Source organism: Thamnophis elegans, chromosome 6, assembly GCF_009769535.1.
Source record: "Thamnophis elegans isolate rThaEle1 chromosome 6, rThaEle1.pri, whole genome shotgun sequence".
Taxonomy (NCBI): Eukaryota; Metazoa; Chordata; class Lepidosauria; order Squamata; family Colubridae; genus Thamnophis; species Thamnophis elegans.
Genome location: NC_045546.1, coordinates 6111251 through 6132381, shown reverse-complemented (window position 1 = coordinate 6132381; position 21131 = coordinate 6111251). Strand labels below are relative to the sequence as shown.

Below are 21131 nucleotides of genomic sequence, written 5' to 3'. Positions count from 1 at the left end.
TTTTTAAGTAAAAAATTATGCCAACATCAAAGCACACAAATATAAATTATGAGTATATATACCATATCAAACAATAAAATACAGCAGTAAAAAAAAGGAAAAGGCTGCAGCTTTCAGATGTAGCTGAATAAGAATTCATAGCTAATGGTCCTGGATGATACGAATTTGACCATATTTGAAGGACAACCCATCTCCTCATCTTCTGGTTGAGACACAACTTCTTCGGGGCTTTTAAAATGCATCCTTGTAAGTTGCATTAATATGCCCAATAACACACATGGATCGATGCTTCTGCATAACCATTCTGAGCTCAAGTTGCATCGGTTTAATTTTTATATATATTTTATATAAACCTGGAAATAAACCTCAATATACCTCAATATATTGGGTCCCCCAATAAAGGGACGCAGGTGGCTCAGTGGCTAAGACGCTGAGCTTGTCGATCAGAAGGTCAGCAGTTCAGCGGTTCGAATCCCTAGCGCCACGTAACGGAGTGAGACCCTGTTACTTGTCCCAGCTTCTGCCAAGTTAGCCATTCGAAAACACGTTAAAAATACAAGTAGAAAAATAGGGACCACTTTGACGGGAAGGTTACAGCGCCTTCGGCATTGAGTCATGCCGGCCACATGACCATGAAGACGTCTTCGGACAGCGCTGGCTCTTTGGCTTAGAAATGGAGATGAGCACCAGCCTTAGAGCCGGAAACAACTAGTGTGCATGTCAGTGGTAGGATTCAAATAATTTAACAATCGGTTCTCTGCCCTAATGACCACCTAGGTAGGCGTGGCTCAGTGGTCATGTGACCGTGTGGCCAACTTAACATCACTCAGGTGAACGGGCGCTTTGCCTTAGCTGTTACAATGTAATCAGGGTTAACCGGAGAGGCAGTTTCTGTAAGCAGGGCAATAAAAATTAGGCTAGAAACAACACCAGAATGTTTACTTCCTGCCTTCCTTACAGGATTAGCCCTGCAAAGTGGGGGGAAAAACAAAAGGAGATTTCTTCCAGCAACCGGTTCTCCAAACTGCTTAGAAAGTTAACAACCAGTTCTCCCAAATAGGTGCGAACCGGCTGAATCCCACCACTGATATATGTGCTGGGGAACCTTTACCTTTACCTGATACCTCAATCAGAGGTGGTATTCAGCCGGTTTGGACTGGTTCATCCAAACCAATAGTGGAAATTGCTGGTGGGCGATTTCCTAAGGACAAATTTCCTGACAATTAGAACAATTAACCAGTGGAACAACGTTGCCTCCAGAAGTTGTGAATGCTCCAACACTGGAAGTTTTTAAGAAGATGTTGGATTGTCTGAAGTGGTGTAGGCTTTCCTGCCTAAGCAGGGGGTTGGACTAGAAGACCTCCAAGGTCCCTTGCAACTCTCTTATTCTATTCTACTCGAAAAGAAATTGGACACGGTCACCACAGTTGTTTCCCCACTTTTACCAGCCTAGTTGTTCTGTCAGCATGAGTGTGACAACAATTAGACGTCCTTGTTTTTTTGTTTTTTTTCGGCCATGCCTCTTTTCCTTCACAGTCATTCAATGACAAGCGTAAAAAGAACCTCATCTTTTCACGAAAATTCCCATTCTACAAGAGCAAGGAGATCTGTGAGCAGGACTCCAGTGACCCGGAACGTAAGTAAAATGTTTGAGAGACAACGTCACAGCGAAATACCTGGGTGAACATGCACGGCACCTCATACACCTAGGCAAGCCTTAAGTCAGGTTCAGGACAGGTGAGGCCTTACTACTATGATCAATGTATATAAACAGTCTGGATTCCCTCCGGGGTTTGCGGAAGGAGAGGGAAGCAAAAGTATCTGTCACTCCTGCTTGAAATGGTCCAAACATCGGTTGGCCTCCGTTCCTTCACTTGGTCCATCTCCAATTTGGGTTAAGGAGAAAGCCACGTCTTTCTAAAAAAAAAAACGTTTTGGGGACTGGCGTTTCGTAACTGTCTCCATCCTAGCTAGTGATGTAGGTAGTCCTCGATTTACCACTGTCTATTTAGCGGCCATTCAAAGATGCAACGGCACTGAAATAGGTCCTTGGTATTTGTTCTGACTGAGGCTTCCCAAAAGCACGAAGCCGACTCCTCGTCCCGATAAAATCTCTTTTATTTAAAATGAATTCCCCTCCAGCAAAATCCCGGCCAACCGTCTTTCATGAGAGTTCACAACTACAGACCTTTAACAGGCTTGGAGAGTTGCCAGACCGATATCTTCCAAACGCCACGCTGTAGCAGCAATTACTTGGCAAGAAGTCAGGGGCAAGATCTTCACCCTAATGAATTGAACTAATGGTCTCCTGCAAACTCCACTCCTCTTTCGCTCCTCTTTATTCCCTATGGGTGGGGCCATTCACCCCTGGCTTTACTCCAAAGTTGATCCTTGTTCCTCAGCTGTTCCCTTCTCCTGGAAGCTCTGTGCATGCGCCTATCGGGAACAGGCTCCAGCTGTTCTTCTGCCTCACTGATGTCCGACTCCGAAGGCAGACGATAACTGTCAGACGGCCCTGGCCCTATCTCTGTCTCCGATGCAGAGCCTTCCCAAGACTCCAGGACTAGCCCATGTTCCTCTCCAACTTCCTCACCGTGCGAATCTACTGCCATATCCGCTGGCAGGCCACAACAGTATTCTCTGACTTTGGTTGTTTTCACTAGAACTGATGATGTTACCTAGTCTGGTTCATGAAACGTCTGCAAAAAGGCAACCAAGCTCAGAGAGGCACCAAGGACCCCTCATATTAACCCTGAGCTACAGATATTCTCCTCTATTGGTACAGAAAAAGGTGAGCTGCCTAGTGGCCTAGAGGTGGCGCTCTCGCCTCACAGTCAGGAGGCTGGTGAGTTCGATCCTAGGTAGTAGCAGATATTTCTCTCTCTTGGGAGCAGAGAGAAGATATCTGCTGTGAACTCCGTGTAGGCATCAGGGAGGGCATCCGGCTAGTAAACGCTCAGCTTCATTCAGTTGCCCCAACTCCACCCCAAATCTAGGGATTACAGGGTCGTTAAAAGGGAAAAAAATGCTGAAAAAGATGAGTTATGACCTATCCTCACACTTATGACTATTGAAGCATCCCCATGATCACATGATCAAAACCTAGGGATAGCAGAATGTATTTTTAACAGTTGCAGTGTCCTGGGGTTACATGATGGCCATTGGCAATGTTCCCAACCATCTCCCATGGGGGAAGCCAGGTTTACTTAACAACTACCCGAGTCTTTTAACTATTAGCTTCACGACCATGGTAAAAAAAAGGCTGTAAAATTGGGTATGATTCACTTAACAACCATCTTGTGCTCAGCAGCGGAAATTCTGGTCTCAATTCTGGTCATATATTGAGGACTACCTGTACTCTTTAGTGAATTGTGCCCACGAGTTCCCACTCAAACATTTATAGCTTCGATTCATTAGCTTGACAATTCCGTCCATTGAACTGGAAGGCTCTTGATAATGAGATGGTTTGGACTAGTTCCCAGCTATTTAGGGGGAGAAAAGGAAGGGGGGGAGTGTCTTATCTGTGAAAATCAGATATCTGATGGAGGTTTTCCCACTTTGTCGCTTCACAGAATGCAGCCAAAGTGGAAAACCGAGATGCGAGCAATTTCTAAGCCATATAGTATAAGAGAGAGGGGGGGAGGGAGGGAGGGAGAGAGAGAGAGAGAGACAGAGAGAGACAGAGAGAGAGAGAGAGAGAAACAGAGACAGAGAGACAGACAGAGAGAGAAAGAGAGAGACAGAGAGAGAGAGAAACAGAGAGAGGGGGGAGGGAGGGAGAGAGGGAGAGACACACAGAGAGGGAGAGAGAGGGAGAGAGGGAGGGAGGGAGAGAGAGAGAGATAATGAGTCTCCACTGGATTTAATACCTATTATTGCACATTTAGGGTGAGTAGTGCAGTGGCCTAGAGGTGGCAGTCTCGCCTCACAATCAGAAGGCTGTGAGTTCAGTCCTAAGTAGAGGCAGATATTTCTCTCTCTGGACACAGTGAGAAGATATCTGCTGAACAAAACTCCGTGTTGGCAACACGAAAGGCATCCGGCCATTAAAACACTCTGCTAGCTCCATTCAGTTGCCCAGACTCCACCTCGCAAGGGATTATGGGACCGTTAAAAGAGGATGATGAAGATTGGGCCTTTTAGGGCATTTAGGGAGTGTGATGGCTCCACAATTAAAGACGTAGAAAGATGACAGCCCGCCCAGGTTCAAGACCCAAGCGCTGTGTGGTGGGGTGAGTTCTCGTTCCTAGCTCCAGCTCCTGCCCTTTTTTCAGTGCCGTTGTAACTTCAGTCACTAAACAAATGGTTGTAAGTCAAGGACTGCCTGCATTTTTTCCCCTAAAGAGAGTCTTCTGCTCTCTCACTTTAACCACATCTCTTCGGCTTCCATGAAAGTCTTTAAATCGGGAGATTAAGCTTTTATTTTGCTCAAAACGCGGGAATCCAGATTGGATTATCTGCATGGTCTGTCATGGTAGTATCCATTTCAACTGCACTGACTGTTCCTTCCTTTTCTGCGGGTGTTTTTTCCTTTCATTGCTCTCTCCGGGGACTGCCGTGCAGGATTTCCCCGGATTAGGGGACGACGGCTATGGGACAAAGACTCTGAGTAAGTTCCCAGGAATGGTCACTTATAACCCTTTCTTTGGAAATAACTTTTTCATTTCATTTCTTTTTTTCCCCCTTACTTTTAAAGTTTGGCTTCCCCCACCCCTCCCTAAAGAACCTTCTCCTCCTTCTTCTAAGCATGCACAAGATTAGATTTTACTTTTGGTCCCCAGCTTTGAATGCACTTGGGGGGACAAAAGAGGGTTTTTCATCGTATTTTATGTTCTGCATGACAACATTAATAGCATACAGTCTATGCAATGGGTATGTTGATCTCTGATGATAACAACATTGTTTCCAGTATAATGCATATTGAACCTTTTGTGACCATGGATTTCTTTAAAAAGAAGGTGCTTTTTTTTAGAACACGCTTAGAATTCTTGAAAAAGTTGAAAAACAGATCCCCAGTCAAAAATTGATCATGATGATGAAGAAGAAGCTGCCCAAAAGGTGACTTATCCAAGATGGACAATAGGGAGTAAGGTTGATGATGAAGAAACTGCCCAAAAGATTATTTATATAAGATGGACAGTAGGGATTAATTTGATGTTGAAAAAGCTGCCCCAAAGATGATTGATTCAAGATGGACAGTAGGGTATAAGGTTGATATTGAAGAAGCTGCTCACAAGATGACTTATCCAACATCGACAATAGTGAATAAGGTTGATGTTGAAGAAGCTTCCCAAAGGATGATTTATATCTAAGATGGACAGTAGAGCGTAAAGTTCATGATGAAGAAGCTGCCCAAAAGATGACATCCAAAATAGACAGTAGAGAGCAAGGTTCATGATGAAGTAGCTGCGCAAAATATGACTTATGCAAGATAGACAGTAGGGAATAAGGTTCATGACGAAGCTGCCCAAAAGATGACATCCAAAATGGACAGTTGGGGCTAAGTTTGATGTTGAAGAAGCTGCCCCCAAGATGATTGATCCAAGATGGACAGTAGGGTGTAAGGTTGATATTGAAGAAGCTGCCCAAAAGATGACGTATCTGATACTAGAGTGTAAGGTTGATGATGAAGAAACTACCCAAAAGATGAGTTATCCAAGATGGATGGTAGGATGTAAAGTAAATATTCTGCTTTTTAAATATTTCCTAAAATATTTTATTCTTCTAGGAGAGGGGTGGGTGATAACTTTCTAAATGCCACAGCAGAAGTGGGTTCCTACCAATTCGCACCAGTTTGGTAGAACCGGTTCGTCAAATCTACTGAACCGGTTAGAAGAGGTTCCACCAGAAAGCAGGCTACAGAAGAGGTTCCAAAAATTTTGGAAACCCACCACTGATACATACACACACACACAAGCAGATAGGCAGACTCACACAGAGAGAGAAAGAGGAAGGAAGGAAGGAAGGAAGGAAGGAAGGAAGGAAGGAAGGAAGGAAGGAAGGAAGGAAAAAAGAAAGAAAAAGAGAGAGAGATGAAAGAAAAAAAGGAAAAAGGGACAGAGAGACAAAAGGAAGGAAAGAGAGAGAGAGAGAGAGAGAGAGAGAGAGAGAGAGAACACATGGCCAGCAAGCCACTCCCACCAGGTCACATGGCCGACAAGCCACTCCCACAAAGGAGGCCACACCCACAGAGTAGGTTCGAAAATTTTTGGAAACCCACCACTGTACCACAGTTACAGTTCTTTAAAAAAAATCTTTAGATAAATCAGTTCAGAAATACATTATTAGTTCTTGGCAAGAAATCTTGGCTTCTAGAGTACCGTATTTTCACGACCAAAAGCCGCACCGGATTATAAGTCGCAGTATCAATTAACGTTAATTTTTCAAACTTTTTCCACATATAAAGCGCACCGGGTTATAAGCCGCACGTTTCCCGACGCTTCTGGACATCTGTTGCAGTCGCGAGGAGCGGCACGAAGGTTCTTGGCGCTCCAGGAAGCAGCTGGGAGAGGCGCACGGCTTGGTTTCTCCTCCCTGGACGTCGCAGCAGCAGCCCCAAGCGCACCGATCTCTGTGTTTTTCGCATCGGGGCATGCTCTTGCAGCACACCCCGATGCGAAAAACACAGGGATCGGTGAGTTTGGGGCTGCTGCTGCGACGTCCAGGGAGGAGAAGCCAAACCGCGCGCCTCTCCCAGCTGTTTTGGGGCTTCCTGGAGCCGCTCCTCGCGACTGCAACAGATGTCCAGAAGCGGCTTTTGGGGCTAATGGGGATTGGATTTCCAGCTCGATAGCCCCTGCCGCTTCTGGACGTCTATTGAAGTTGTGAGGAGCCGAGGAGAGTGTGGAGAAGAGCGCGTGACGGTTCTTGGCGCTCCGGGAAGCGGGAGAGGAGCGCGGTTTGGTTTCTCCTCCCTGGACGTCGCAGCAGCAGCCCCAAGCGCACCGATCCCTGTGTTTTTCGCATCGGGGTGTGCTGCAAGAGCATGCCCCGATGCGAAAAAACACAGAGATCGGTGCGTTTGGGGCTGCTGCTGCGACGTCCAGGGAGGAGAAACCAAACCGCGTGCCTCTCCCGCTTCCCGGAGCGCCAAGAACCGTCGCGCGCTCTTCTCCACACTCTCCTCGGCTCCTCACAACTTCAATAGACGTCCAGAAGCGGCAGGGACTATCGAGCTGGAAATCCAATCCCCATTAGCCCCAAAAGCCGCTTCTGGACATCTATTGCAGTCGCGAGGAGCAAAGCAGCTGGGAGATCTTTTTCCACATATAAAGCGCACCGGGTTATAAGCCGCACTGCCGATTTTGGATCAAATTTTAGGATTTTCAGTGCGGCTTATAGTCGTGAAAATACGGTACTGATTTTTCAAACTGTGCCATAGTTCCAAACGAGTTCAGGGAAACAAGCTCTCTTTTGTCAGTAGCAATTTCACGTTGTTGCAAAGATCAACCAGGGATAAACGCGGATCATATTTAAAGGAAGCTTCTCAAAGCGGCTCCCTTGCAAATGTCCTAGAACACAACGGGTGTCATTCCCATCCATCACAGCATCGCTGGAGGTGCAGGATAAGAGCTGCAACCTTTACACAGCTGAAAGGTATCGCGTCCAGCATGACAGTTTCATTCAACATCTGCTCAAAATTCTGAAGAAACAATGCCCTCTAGAGCAAGGGTCTCCAACCTTGGCAACTTTAAAACTTGTGGACTTCCAACTCCCAGAATTCCCAGAAACATGGAGGCTGATTGGAAAGATGGTTTATTGATGGAGAGGACCACGTGGCTTTGAGGTCCTAGTTCAGCTGAACACATGGAGTGGAGAGTGAGAGGTACTGTATTTATACTGTCTCTTGGGCTTTGAACTTGAGCTTCCTGTTCCCTGTGGCAAGGGCATGTATTCTATTAGTTGCTGTCAGACTCCCATGGGACTATGCAGGGGTCATAACTGGTTTTCTCTGGGAGTTGACTTCCACAGTCTTAAAATTGCCAAGGTTGGAGACCCCTGCTCTAGAACCTGCCTCTGGTTCTACAGGGCAGTATAGATTATCTTCTGCAGACACGGGGGGGTTTCAAGAGAACCTCCAAAACAAGCATTAACTTGAATACACTTTCATGCTAGTTCAGCGATATGTGGAGAAAGCACCAATGGAAAAAAATTACACAGATACATTTAAGAGAATCCATATTTTGGTCTGTTTCAGGGGTGTCAAACTCGATTTTATTGAGGGCCACATCAGGGTTGTGTTTGACCTTGGGGGGCCGGGGTGAGTGTGGCCAGGGTAGGCATGGCCAGCTCGACGTCACGCGTGTTGGAAGGCCCTGTGGTGTCCCAAGCACTCTGACAGCAAAAATGGGCTCCCAAACTCCGTTTCGGTTGCGACAGCCTCCTGCAACCCTCTGCCAGCAAAAATGAAGTTCAGGAGGGCCACAAGTGGCCTTCCCAAGCTCCATTTTCACTGGCAGAGGCACTGCGGGCTGGTTCTTTGCTGTTTCCAGGGCGACCCTGCGGGCCAGATCTCCTGCTGGCCAAATCCAGCCCACGGGCCTTGAGTTTAACACCCCTGGTCTATTTCATAGAGTATGGAAGAGACCTTAGAAGTCTTCTAGTTCTGTGCAGAGCAGAGATCCTCAAAACATTCCACACAAATTGTGCTCAGCACCTCCAACGATGGAGCGTTCATGACTCCAGGGGGCAGACTGCTTCACTACTTCATGGATCTCACCATCAAGAAGTTCCTCCTTGTTTTCAGTTTGAATCTCTGTCGGCATTCCCCCTCGTGGGTTTTCTCCTACCATCAAGCACGATAGAGAATAAATTCCCAACTTTTTTCTCCATGATGACGGTCCTTCAAGTAGAACGTAGAACATGGAATAATAAGGTTGGAAGTGGGCTTGGAGATCTTCTAATCCAAACCCCCTACCCTGCTCAAGCCTTATAATATCCCAGACAAACGGTTGTCCCAAACCTTTCTTGAAAACCTCTAGTGATGGAGCACCTACAACAACAAGAGGCAAGCTACTCCATGGATTAATTCGTCTCACTGTCAGGAAATTTCTGCATAGTTCTAGGTTGTATCTCTCTTGAGTGATCTTCCACCCGTTACTTCTCCTCCTGCCCTCGAGTGCTTTGGAGAATAGGTTGACCCCCTCTTCTTTGTGGTAGCCCCACAAGTACTGGAAGAGTGCTATCACATCACCCCCTAGTCCTCCTCTTTGTTAGACTAGACCAGGGGTTGTCAACCTTAAACACTCAAAGAGCCACAGAGGTCCTAACCAGAAGCCCCCTGTTCAATGCTGGAGTCGACTGGAAGTCCGGTTCCCTCATCATAGAGTCTCCTCCTAGCGCGGCATCCTTTTTCCTCTGCTGATAGAAGTCCGGTTCCTCCACTATAGAGTCTCCTCCTAGCGTGGCATCCTTTTTCCTCTCCTGACCGGAAGTCCAGTTCCCCCACCATAGAGTCTCCTCCTAGTGCAGCATCCTTTTTCCTCTGCTGATAGAAGTCCGGTTCCTCCACTATAGAGTCTCCTCCTAGCGCGGCATCCTTTTTCCTCTCCTGACCAGAAGTCCAGTTCCCCCACCATAGAGTCTCCTCCTAGCGCCCTTTTTCCTCTACCTGTCCTAACCAAAAGCCCTATCACTTGTGGAGCCGACTGGCGACAGGGACAGCAGAGGGATGAATGAGCCACATGCGGCTCCAGAGCTGCAGGTTGTTGACCCATGGACTAGACATGGTTAGGTCCCTCAGTCATTCATTATACAGCTTAGCCTCTAGTCTAGGCCCTTCATCGTCTCTGTTGCTCTTCTCTGCACTCTTTCTAGGATCTCAGCATCTTTTTTGTGTCATGGTGGCCAAAACTGGATGCAGCATTCCAAGTGTGGATCTCGCCACACTTGACAAAATTGGTTCTATCCCTTCACAAAGTCTTGAAACTATCGGTCTGCTATCTTGTGAGTCTCCTTAACCTTCTTTTCTTTAGGCTTCTGTATCCTTTTATATTAGTGAATTTCCCTTAAACTCAAACAAATCTGCAATATAAGAGTCCCCCTGGATGTTACAGTAACAGTAAAAGGGTTGGAAGGGACCTTGGAGGTCTTCTAGTCCAACCTCCTTGCTCACACAGGAGACCTCTACTATTACTAACAAATGAATCTCTGGACTCTTCTTAAAAGCCCCCAGAGATGAGGCACCCACAACTTCCAAAGACAATTTGTTCTACTGGTTGATTCTCCTTAGTTCTAAGTTGCTTCTCTCCTTGATTGGTTTCCACCCATTGCTTCTTGTCCTGCCGTCAGGTGCTTTGGAGAATAGTTTGACTCCCTCTTCCTTGTGGCAGCCCTTCAAGTATTGGAATATTCCTATCCTGTCACCCTTCTTTTCATAGACTGGACATACCCAATTCCTGCAATCGTTCTTCATATGTTATGGCTTCTAGGCCCTTTCTGACTCTTCTTTGAACTCTTTCCCAAGATCTCAACCTCTTTTTCGTAGTGAGGTGACCAAAACTGGATGCAGCATTCTAAGTGTGGTCTCATTAGGGCTTTACAAAGTGGTACTAAAACTTCGTGTGATCTTCATTTTGTCCCTCCCTTAATGCAACCTAGTATTGCATTGGTTGTTGTTATTTTGCAGTTTCGGTTTTTGTTTTGAGTGGTGCGGTGGCCTAGAGGTGGAGCTCTCACCTCACAATCCGGAGGCTGTGAGTTCAAGCCTAGGTATATGCAGAGATTTCTCTCTCTCTCTCTGGGCACAATGAGAATACTGTATTTTTTGGACTATAAGATGCACCTGAGTATAAGACGCACCATGATTTTGAAGAGGTAATTTTTTTAAAAAAAAAGTTTTTGCACTCTGCAGGCCTCTCAAACCCTCTGCACACCTCATTTTTTGCAAAAAAAAAAAAAGAAAGAAAGAAAGAAAGAAAGAAAGAGAGGCATGCAGAGCTTTGGAAGACTCTTAGAGTGCTCCTGGGGGCTGGGGGGCCAAAAAAGAGCAAAAACAGCCAGTTTTACACAAAAATGGGTCATTTTTGCAAACAAAAAGGGCATACAGTGGGTTTGGGAGGCTTATAGAATGCTCCTGGGAGCTGCGGGGGGGGGGGAGCCTCCCAAACCCTGTGCATGTCCATTTTTGCAAAGGGGGCGGTGTATCAGTAGGCTAAAAATGCTGTGTTCAGTTTATAAGATGCACCCAGATTTTCACCCTCTTTTGGGGGGGAAAGATGCGTCTTATACTCCGAAAAATATGGTATATCTGCTGAACAAAACTCTGCATTGGCAACAGGAAGAGCATCCAGCCAGTAAATACTCAGCTCCATTCAGTTGCCCAGTCTCCTCCCTGCAAGGGATTATGGGGTCATTAAAAGAAGATGAGGAGGAGGAGGTTTGCCTCGGCTTTTTTGGCTGTTCAGCCAGTCAACCAATCAGCCATTTCCCACCAGCCAGTCAACCACGACCCGTGTCTGCTATTCTACTCTATTTCTTCTACCAGAAAACATTTTGTGTTTTTGGCAATAAGCCTGTTCAGTCATCACTGGGCTGCTTTAATCATCCTTTCCCCCTAGAGTTCCTTCCCATTAAAGATTTGACAAATTTCCAGCAGCTTTGGTGCTTCGAGCTTTCCCTTTTCGCAAGGAATAGTATTTCAGCTGTAAGCATTGGCACACACCCTAAGCCATGATAGTTTCCTGTCCAAGAATAGATGCAAACCAACCCAAGTAGAGCTGATTTTCAGCCTTCCGGAGGGCCAGGGGAAGCCATTTTCGCCCTCCCCAAGCTTCAGGACCTGGGTACTTGAGAGACCGCCTGCTGCCAATTACCTCCCGAAGACCCATTAGATCGCACAGGGTCGGCCTCCTCCGGGTTCCATCCACCAGCCAATGCCATCTGGCTACGACCCGGGGGAGGGCCTTCTCTGTTGCAGCTCCGGCCCTTTGGAACGAACTCTCCGCAGAGATTCGGACCCTCACCTCTCTCCCTACTTTCCGAAAAGCCGTTAAAACCTGGCTGTGTCGGCAGGCCTGGGGTTGATGAACTCCCTTCCCCTCTCGACAGGTGTGGTTGTTGGTCATTTTAAATGTCTATTTTGTACTTGTATGTTTCCCCTTCCCATTTAAGTTGTTCGCCGCCCTGAGTCCCTTTTAGGGAATAGGGCGGCATATAAATAAAATAAAACTTAAACTTCAGGAAAACCTACGGAGCCTAGAAAGGGTGTTCCCGAACTTCCGGTTGGGCCTGTGGGTCTGTTTCTCACCCTCTTTAGGCTCCGGAGGCTTTCCTGAAGCCTGGGGAGGGCGAAAAACAGCCCAATGGGAAAACCATTGGGAGCCGAGGTGGCGCAGTGGTTAGGGTGCCATAAGAGCCGAGGTGGCACAGTGGTTAGGGTGCAGTGCTGCAGGCCACTTCAGCTGACTGTTATCTGCAGTTCAGCGGTTCTAATCTCACCGGCTCAAGGTTGACTCAGCCTTCCATCCTTCCGAGGTGGGTGAAATGAGGACCCAGACTGTGGGGGGCGATATGCTGACTCTGTAAACCGCTTAGAGAGGGCTGAAAGCCCTATGAAGCGGTATATAAGTCTAACTGCTATTGCTATTGCTAGAGAGGGCGAAAAAACAGGCCCAAAAGCCCAACTGGAAGTTCATTCCTAAACTTCCGGTTGGCCCATTGGGCCTGTTTTTCATCCTTCCCAGGCTCCAGGGGCTTTCCTGAAGCCTAGGGGGGGCTGGGGGAGGCCATTTTCGCCCTCCCCAGACTTCAGGAAAGCCTCCGGAGCCTGTGGAAAATGAAAATTCCCCTTCCCAGCCGCACGGGGGGGGGTCGCTCGCACATGTGTGGTGGTGGGGATCACTTGCGTATGCGCAGGTGGGGGGGTCTCTCACGCATACGCAGTGAGGGGGCGTTCGCGCCTGCGCAGATGGGTGTGCATTCTAAGCCATCCCCTTAGAAAAAGGTGAGCCATCACTGAAATAGGTAGAACAATGTCAGGTAGTTCTCGACTTACAGTGATTCATTTAGTGGCCATTGGACGTTACAATGGCACTGAAAAAAAAGTGCTTATGACCATTTTTCACTGTTGAGCATCCTCACGGGCCCGTGGTCAAAATTCGGGCCCTTGGCACCTGACTCGTATTTATGACGGTTGCTGTGTCCCGGGGTCATGTGATGATCCCCTTTTGCAACCTTCTGTTGAGGGATGTGAATGGGGAAGCCAGAATCACTTAACAACCTTGTTACTAGCTAAACAACGGCAGGGATTCACTTAACAACGGTGGCAGGAAAGGTCATAAAACGGGGCAAAACTCACTTAACAAATGTTTCAGCAAAGGGAATGTTGGGGTCAATTGGGATAGCAGATCAAGAATTACCTGCTTAAACAGCAACGCAAACTTGCAAGAAAGGGGGGGAAATGGCGCTTAGCCGCAATTTTGAGCGCGATTGTGGTCGTAAATGCAGGACTACCTGGGAAGCCTACAGGACTAAATGAACGATTGTGAGAACAAGAAAAACCCCTTCTACTTTCCAATTTAAACCTCAGTGGGAGATCGCCAGGGCTAAGCCTGTTTCCACATGCCAGGTTTTCATCTGGCCACCTACCTGGGAATTTAAAGCTGACGGAATGGAAATGTGAGAATAATTTCCATATGTAATTTCCATGAGTCTGTAAAATAGAACATTTTGCCTCTTGATTGCTAACAGTCACCCTGGAAAACGCAATCTAGTGTAAGCCGAGGTGGCACAGTGGTTAGGGTGCAGTACTGCAGGCCACTTCAGCTGACTGTTATCTGCAGTTCGGCGGTTCTAATCTCACCGGCTCAAGGTTGACTCAGCCTTCCATCCTTCCGAGGTGGGTGAAATGAGGACCCAGACTGTGGGGGCGATATGTTGACTCTGTAAACCGCTTAGAGAGGGCTGAAAGCCCTAAGAAGCGGTATATAAGTCTAACTGCTATTGCTATTGCTATCCCTACCAGGGGTGGGGTTCAAAAATTTTAGCAACCGGTTCTCTGCCCGTTGCTGGATGGGTGCGGCTTGCTCAGCCTCCTGCATCACCAGGAGGGAATGTTTTCACCCTCCCCATGCTCTGGGGGTTTTCCTCGAGCCTCCAGGAGGGTGAAAACGGCCTCCCCCAGGCTCCAGAGGCAGGAAACGAGCCCGTTTCTGGACTTCCAGAACTTCTGGGAGATCTGTTTTTTGCCTCTGCCCGGGCCCTGTACTTACCTGCCATCCAAATCGGGCTGCGTGGAGACTCCGGGGAGGGGAGGGGCCAGCTAGTCCTTGCACCTACTGTTTCGGGGAACCAGATATAAAATTAGCATCCAGTTCGTCCGAACCGGCTGAATCCCACCCCTGATTCCTACTGATTTAATAGAACCCAGTCTGTGATTCACCATGAAATATCGTGACCCGTCAAAACCGCGGTCCACTAAAGCGCGCCCGATCAAAGCGCGTACGTGACGTCATCAGCAGCGCGACAAATAAAATTAAAAATAAATTAAATTAAAATTAAAATTAAATTAAAGCAAGCCGATTCACATAAAGGTAAGGGTTAGGGTTAGGGTTAGGGTTAGGTTAAGGGTTAGGGTTAGGGTTAGGGTTAGGGTTAGGGTTAGGGTTACGTTAAGCGTTAGGGTTAGGTTTAGCGTTAGGGTTAGGTTTAGCGTTAGGTTAAGGGTTAGGTTTAGGGTTAGGTTAAGGGTTAGGCTTAGGGTTAGGTTTAGGGTTAGGTTTGGGGGGGTTAGGGTAAGGTTTTCGCGTTAATTTTAAATTTACCGCTCACAGCGTGCCGTTTTCGTCGTGCTGTGATGACGTCACGTACGCGCTTTCGTCGAGCGCGCTTTAGTCTACCGCGGATTTGTGGTGGAACCTGAAATATAACCAGTTTTAAGATTCCCCCGAGCTTTTTTCTCGATGAAGTGGGGAAGCTAAAGAAAAATGGTCCAACTCTTGCAATGTCACTCTTTGTGTGAAACTTTTTGTGCACCGTTAGTCCTTGTCGTCCGATTACAATGGAGCCCAACATTTCTGCCGCTAAGCAAGACAGCTGTTAAGTGAGTTATGCCCCGTTTTTTTAAGTCCCTTCATGCCAAAGTTGTTAAGTGCAGCTGTTAAGCTAGTAACTTGTCTCATCGGAAGGTTACCAAAGGGGGATCACGAGATCATGAGACACTACGACTGTCATAAATATGAGCCAGTTACTGAGCATCAGAGCGACCATGGAGATGCTGCAACGGTCGTAAGTATGAAAAACGGTCATAAGTCACTCTTTTCAGTGCCGTTGTAACTTTGAAATCACAAACTGAAAGGTTGCTATTTGAGGACTCCCTCTATATTGTATAATATCAAAGACCTACCTAGATAACAATACGACTTTGACCACTCTTGCTACTTATAATAATAACAACAACAACAGTATTGCCACGATACCTGGAGACAGCAGAATAGAAAGAACTGGAGGAGACCACATCATATAAAGACCTGCAAATAGAAATAGGATGACTATGGTGGAAGTAAGCCAAGGTAGGACCAATAATCATAGACGCCTTGGATCCAATCCCAAAGATCTAGAGCACCACCTGAATACCATCGCTATTGACAGATCCGGTCAATTGCAAAAGGCAGCTTTACTCAGAACAGCTTCCATCCTGTGACGACATCAGCATGACCCTCAAACTTCCACATCTGCCTATCCCAAGTCCTTGGAAAGGACTCAGTGAGTAGACAAAAACATCTGGAGCACCACTTGAACACCATGGGCATTGACAAATTTGCCCTCAGTCAATTGCAGAAAGCAGCTTTACTCGGAACAGCTTATATCCTGCGACGATATCCGTAGCGCCGTCAAACAGCCAGATGTACCCATCCCAGTTCCTTGGTAAGGACTCAATGGGTAGACAAAAATGCTAAATCCAGTTTGAACATCTGGATGACTGTGCAATCATCATCACCATCATAGTTGTCAATTGGCAGTGCCTGGAGACAGCAGAAGAGGAGCGAAGGAACTGGAGAAGATCACAAAATACAAAGACCTACAAATAGAAATAGAATGACAATAGAGTGGCAAAGGCAAGCAAGGATAGTACCAATAGTCATAGGCGCCTTGGGTGCAGTCCCAAAACAACTGGAGCACCCCTTTTAACACCATTGGCATTGACAAACTTGCCCTCAGTCAATTGCAGAAGGCGGCTTTACTTGGAACGGCTTCCATCCTGCGACGAGATCTGTAACCTCATCAAACATCCCGATCTGCCTATCCCAGGTCCTTGGTCAGGACACCACAATGCCAAACCCAGTCTGAACATCTGGCCGACTCTGCGAGGAGCAAGAATGAAAACAGCAGCCACGGTGGTTAAACACATTTTAGAAGGCAACAAATGAAAGAAGAATAGTGGTGGGTCAGGAAAGAGTTCATTGACCGCTCTCTACATTGCTCCTCCTGAGTCACCCACTTCTCACACTTCTTTCCCCGAGGGTAATTGTGCACGTACCTTCACAAAAGAGATAGATAGCCCCACCACATCGCTAGCAAGTCCATGTACATCTCATATATGAGTCATGTTACATGGCTGATGTCCCTCTTTGGTTTCTCATCGGCCTTCGAAAACATTTGAGAAATGTTTGCGAAACGAAGTCTTTGCAAAGACATCTCTAACGCTTCCTTTGGCGGCTGTATACTTGAGGTACATCACTGGCAATGCTGCCTTTCTCGGCGTACGCCCCAATGAAAATGTCTTTTCAAGTTTCTTGGAAACTCTTTGGCTGACTTACCGCACCGTTGCTTCCGATTCTTCCTTTGCATGCCAATTGCATGAGTGGGGTGATTGCTTGACGTTCCTGCTGCTTGACTATCTCTCCTTTTAATTTGCTCTCCTGTTCTTGCAGAGCATCTCTCTTCTAATGCCAGCGATAGCGAAAGTAGCTACAGTAAGTTATGGCATTTCTTGGGTTCTCTTTTACTTTGGCTTGCCTCTGAAGACTTGGTTTCTTTTTCCCTTTCTTTCCCCCCTCCCCTTCTGGGTTTTTCTTCTTTCATTTTTGCTTTTCAGATTTTGAAAAAGACTTTGGGAAAGCATGAAGAGGTGGATTTATAACGGGCTGCAAATACGTGTCACTTCTTGACGCGCCTCTGAGATGGACCTGGTCTCCTTTGTAAAGGCATTGCCAAAAAAAATTAATGTTAGTTTTATAATTTAGGCCCAGGAGGTCACCGTCCAAATGTTGTTGTTTTTTCAAGAAAATGGAGCAGACGCTTTCAATCCAGCGCATGATGTGCAATGTTACTAGCAGGGAGTGAACTGAGATTGTTTGAAGAGAAAGTTATGTATGCCTTAATACATTGGAGAGCCCAAAAAGTGTAGGAGGCAGCCTTCAAAATCACCTTCTTTGAGATGCTGAACATCATAGATGGTTAAGGCATTTGATGGAATAGAATTGAACCCAAGTAAGCAAACGTATGGAAAGTTATTTGTATCCTGCCTTTATTATCGTTGCAAATAACTCAAGGTAGCAAACATATCATAACACTAGGCTGTTGGTTTGAGCTCCAAGCTTGGCAATTTGGTTGCAAACATTTCGTCACTGTTCGAGGAGACATCATCAGTGCGTTTTGAGTTGTGCTCGTCTGTCAGAACACAGGTCTTTAAATACTGTTTTATGAGATGCAAATTAGCCTGACTATTTTTTTTAGATATTTCTGAGTCATTGGCACAAACAAGCACAACTCAAAATGCACCGACGATGTCTCCTCGAATGTTGACAAAACGTTTGCAATCAAATTGCCAAGCTCAAAGCTCAAACCAACAGCCTAACTACTAACCTGAGCTACTAATATTCAAACACTTTTCATAGCCTAACACTTTCCTCCTTCTCTTTTCCCCACAACAACAACTCCGTGAGGTGAGTTGGGAAGAGAGAGTCACTAGCCCAAGATCATTCAACTGACTTTCATGCCTAAGGCAGGAGTAGAACTCATGATCTCCTGCTTGGTAGACTATTGCTTGAACCACTCGACCAAACTGGATCTATGGAATCTGACTTCCCCATTAATTTGGCATGTTTGAATAGCAATAGCAGTAGACTTATATACCGCTTCATAGGCCTTTCAGGCCTCTCTAAGCGGTTTACAGAGAGTCAGCATATTGCCCCCAACAATCTGGGTCCTCATTGAACCAGTGGGATACATTCTATACCAGGGGTCAGCAACCTTAAACACTCAAAGAGCCACAAAGGTCCTAACCAGAAGCCCCCCGTTCAATTCTGGAGCCTAGCAGAAGTCCGGATCCTCCAGCATAGAGTTTCCCCCTAGCACAGCACCCTTTTTCCTCTACCTGTCCTAACTGAAAGCCCTATCAGTTGTGGAGCCGATCGGTGACAGGGAGCCGCAGCAGAGGGGTGAAAGAGCCACATGCGGCTCCAGAGCAGGTTGCTGACTTTTGCTCTATACAATAATTAAAATGTATTTCTGATAGATAGAACAAGGTTGGACACACCTGCTCAGCTAAATGTCTTACCCAATATGCTAACTATATTTTTTTGAAAGGCCAAGCCATTTCCCTAGAGGAAGCAAGCACATTATTTTGCTATAAAAAGAGCAATGAATCTCCCAACACTTTAAAAAGGAGGCAATTGGATGCATCCGCCATCCTTTTGGAATGAACAAGAGTTGCCCAACGTGATTAACAGCATGCAAAAAAAGACAAAAAGGACAGAACTTGCTCTAATTCCAGTTCTTTTCTGTTGCTTGGTCTATTTGCATTGAGTGATACACATAATACAGTCAACACATCCATTGTTAGTCGGTTCCTGCCTCGGCTTTGCGTAATTGCTCACAATGGTGAAAACCCACTAAATAGCACACACACACACGCACACACGCACACACACACACACAGCAACAAGAAATGTGGTGGTAGATGCATGGTTCTGCTTTTCAGAGGAAAACAACCCACATTCCTTAGTGTGGTTTTTGAAATGCTGGGTTTTTTTTCCTGCAGCTGATCTCATCAATTTCATAAGCTTTGGCTGGAATAGAACTTCCTTGCATATTTTGCTTACCGGTTGCATTTGATCCAATATTAGCTGTTTAGATTTCATTTTAAGTCCGGCTCTGGATCCTTTTATGGTGCCTTCAGACAGCAGCGTTCTCCTGCTTTTTTTTTTAAAGGGCTAGCTGATAATTGGACGTTGCCCGGGGTACTTATTTATATATATATAGGTATAATGGTAATTTCTAAGGTTGGATTTTCCCCCTTACCAGAGGGAGCCCACTTGTGGAGTACTGTGAAGTCGTTACCATGGCAACTCCACTGTACTGCCCAGTAGAAGCCATTTTACGGCAGTACAGCAGAAGCCATTTTAAGACACAACAGGCTGTATCTTAGCACACACCCCGAGGGGTGTTAGGGGTATCTTACCCCCACAGTATTTGTTTCCAGAGAGTAAGACATCTATGTACCAAGTTTGGTTGTAATTGCTTGAGGCGTTCCAGAGTTATGCTGGAACACACACGCACACAGACACAGACAGACAGATAGATGAAAATATTTGTAGCTTTGAATTAAGATGAGGGATCCTTGATGCTCTCTGAGCTTGATTTATTTGTTTGTTTGTTTGTTTTGAAGAGGTTTCATTATCCAAACTTGGTGATGATGAATTGGTCTCTCTCTCTCTCTCTCTCTCTCTCTCTCTCTCTCTCTCCCTCCCTCCCTCCCTCCCTCCCTCCCTCCCTCTCTCTCTCTCTCTCTCTCACACACACACACACACACTATATATATATATAAGATTCAGACACACCAATGAGGTCAGGACATGGAAAAAGGCATCCTTCTCAATGCAGATTCATCCACTCAGTCAGTATTTCTCAACCTTCACGTCTTCAAGATCCGTGGACTTCAACTCCCAGAATTCCCTAGCCGGCATGCTGGGAGTTGAAGTCCACGCATCTTAAAAGTCATCAGGGTTGGGTGGAAAAAACACTGCTTTAGGTCATTTCTGAGGCCCGGGTACCTACCCTGTTTGCAATGATAAATCACAGGCTAACTTAAAGCCGAGTTAGATTGCTTGAAAGCCTTTAGGAGTAACTTGCAAGTAAGCCTACTCAAGGAAGTCAATGTGATGTTGGGGAGCATTTTGGAAGCATGTGCTGATTTTCTCTCTGTTTTTCTTCTTTCATCAGGAGGACAGGAGGACTGCATTCTCTCCTATGAACCCGTTACACGGCAGGAAAGTAAGCAAGCTTTGGTATCTGTGGCACAGTGGCATGGTAGCTCAGTGGTTAGAGAGTAGTACTGCTGGCTACTTCTGCTGACTGCCATCTGCCAGCAGTTTGGCAGATCGAATCTCACCATGGTCAAGGTTGACTCAGCTTTCCATCCTTCAAGGGCAGAGGTGGATTCCTACTGGTTTGGGCGAACCAGTTGTAGCTTGGTGGCCTAGAACTGGCAGTGACCCAGGCCTGCCACGCCTCCAGACCAGTTCTCCTGTTTTTTGGCTTCTGCACATGCGCAGAGCAATTTTAGTTGTCCTGTGCATGCACGCATAGCACGCATCAAGCGCTGGCGCATAGCATCTAGCAGTATATCATATCAGAAACAAACAGCAAATGTTGGTTTAATCAGTAACAATTATATAGCGGCATAAGCAATTTGTAATAAAAGCAAGAAAGAACTGAACCCAGATGGGCATTTCTGCAAACAGTAGATTACAGAGGCTACCTTTTTAAAGTATTTCCTCCCCTCCTGCCCCACCTTATCAGGGGGTGGTTCAGAGGTGGGTTCCTAACAGTTCGCACCTATTCGGTAGAACCGGTTCATCAAATCTACCGAACCGGTTAGAAGAGGTTCCACCAGTGGACCTGGAAAGCAGGCCACACCTACAGAAGAGGTTCCAAAATTTTTTGAAACCCACCACTGGTCCTTGGATATGATTATTCTACACTATCATGCTCATATTTATAAAACTCAGGGCCTCTGTGAAAGGTAAGGATGACTACTGCGTTTGTGGTGCAATCAGAACATTGCGTGTGTTGAAGTTGTTTTAACGCAAACCAAAGATGCCTTTTAAAAAACAAGTTTACATCATATTCTTATGCATGCCAGTGCTGTGTGTGAGGTAATTTAAGGTGGTTCTGACAAGTGTCGTCGG

General features: G+C 46.3%; 1 protein-coding gene across 1 annotated transcript in view; it reads left to right on the top strand.

Moving 5' to 3' along the window:
- DLG2 (discs large MAGUK scaffold protein 2) overlaps positions 1 to 21131 on the top strand; it is a 415458-nt gene that overhangs the window by 380099 nt on the left and 14228 nt on the right. Inside the window, exons 15-16 of the mRNA XM_032219707.1 lie at positions 1537 to 1636; positions 20164 to 20214. Of these exons, the coding sequence (XP_032075598.1) occupies positions 1537 to 1636; positions 20164 to 20214 (151 nt within the window). The remainder of the gene's footprint in view (positions 1 to 1536; positions 1637 to 20163; positions 20215 to 21131) is intronic.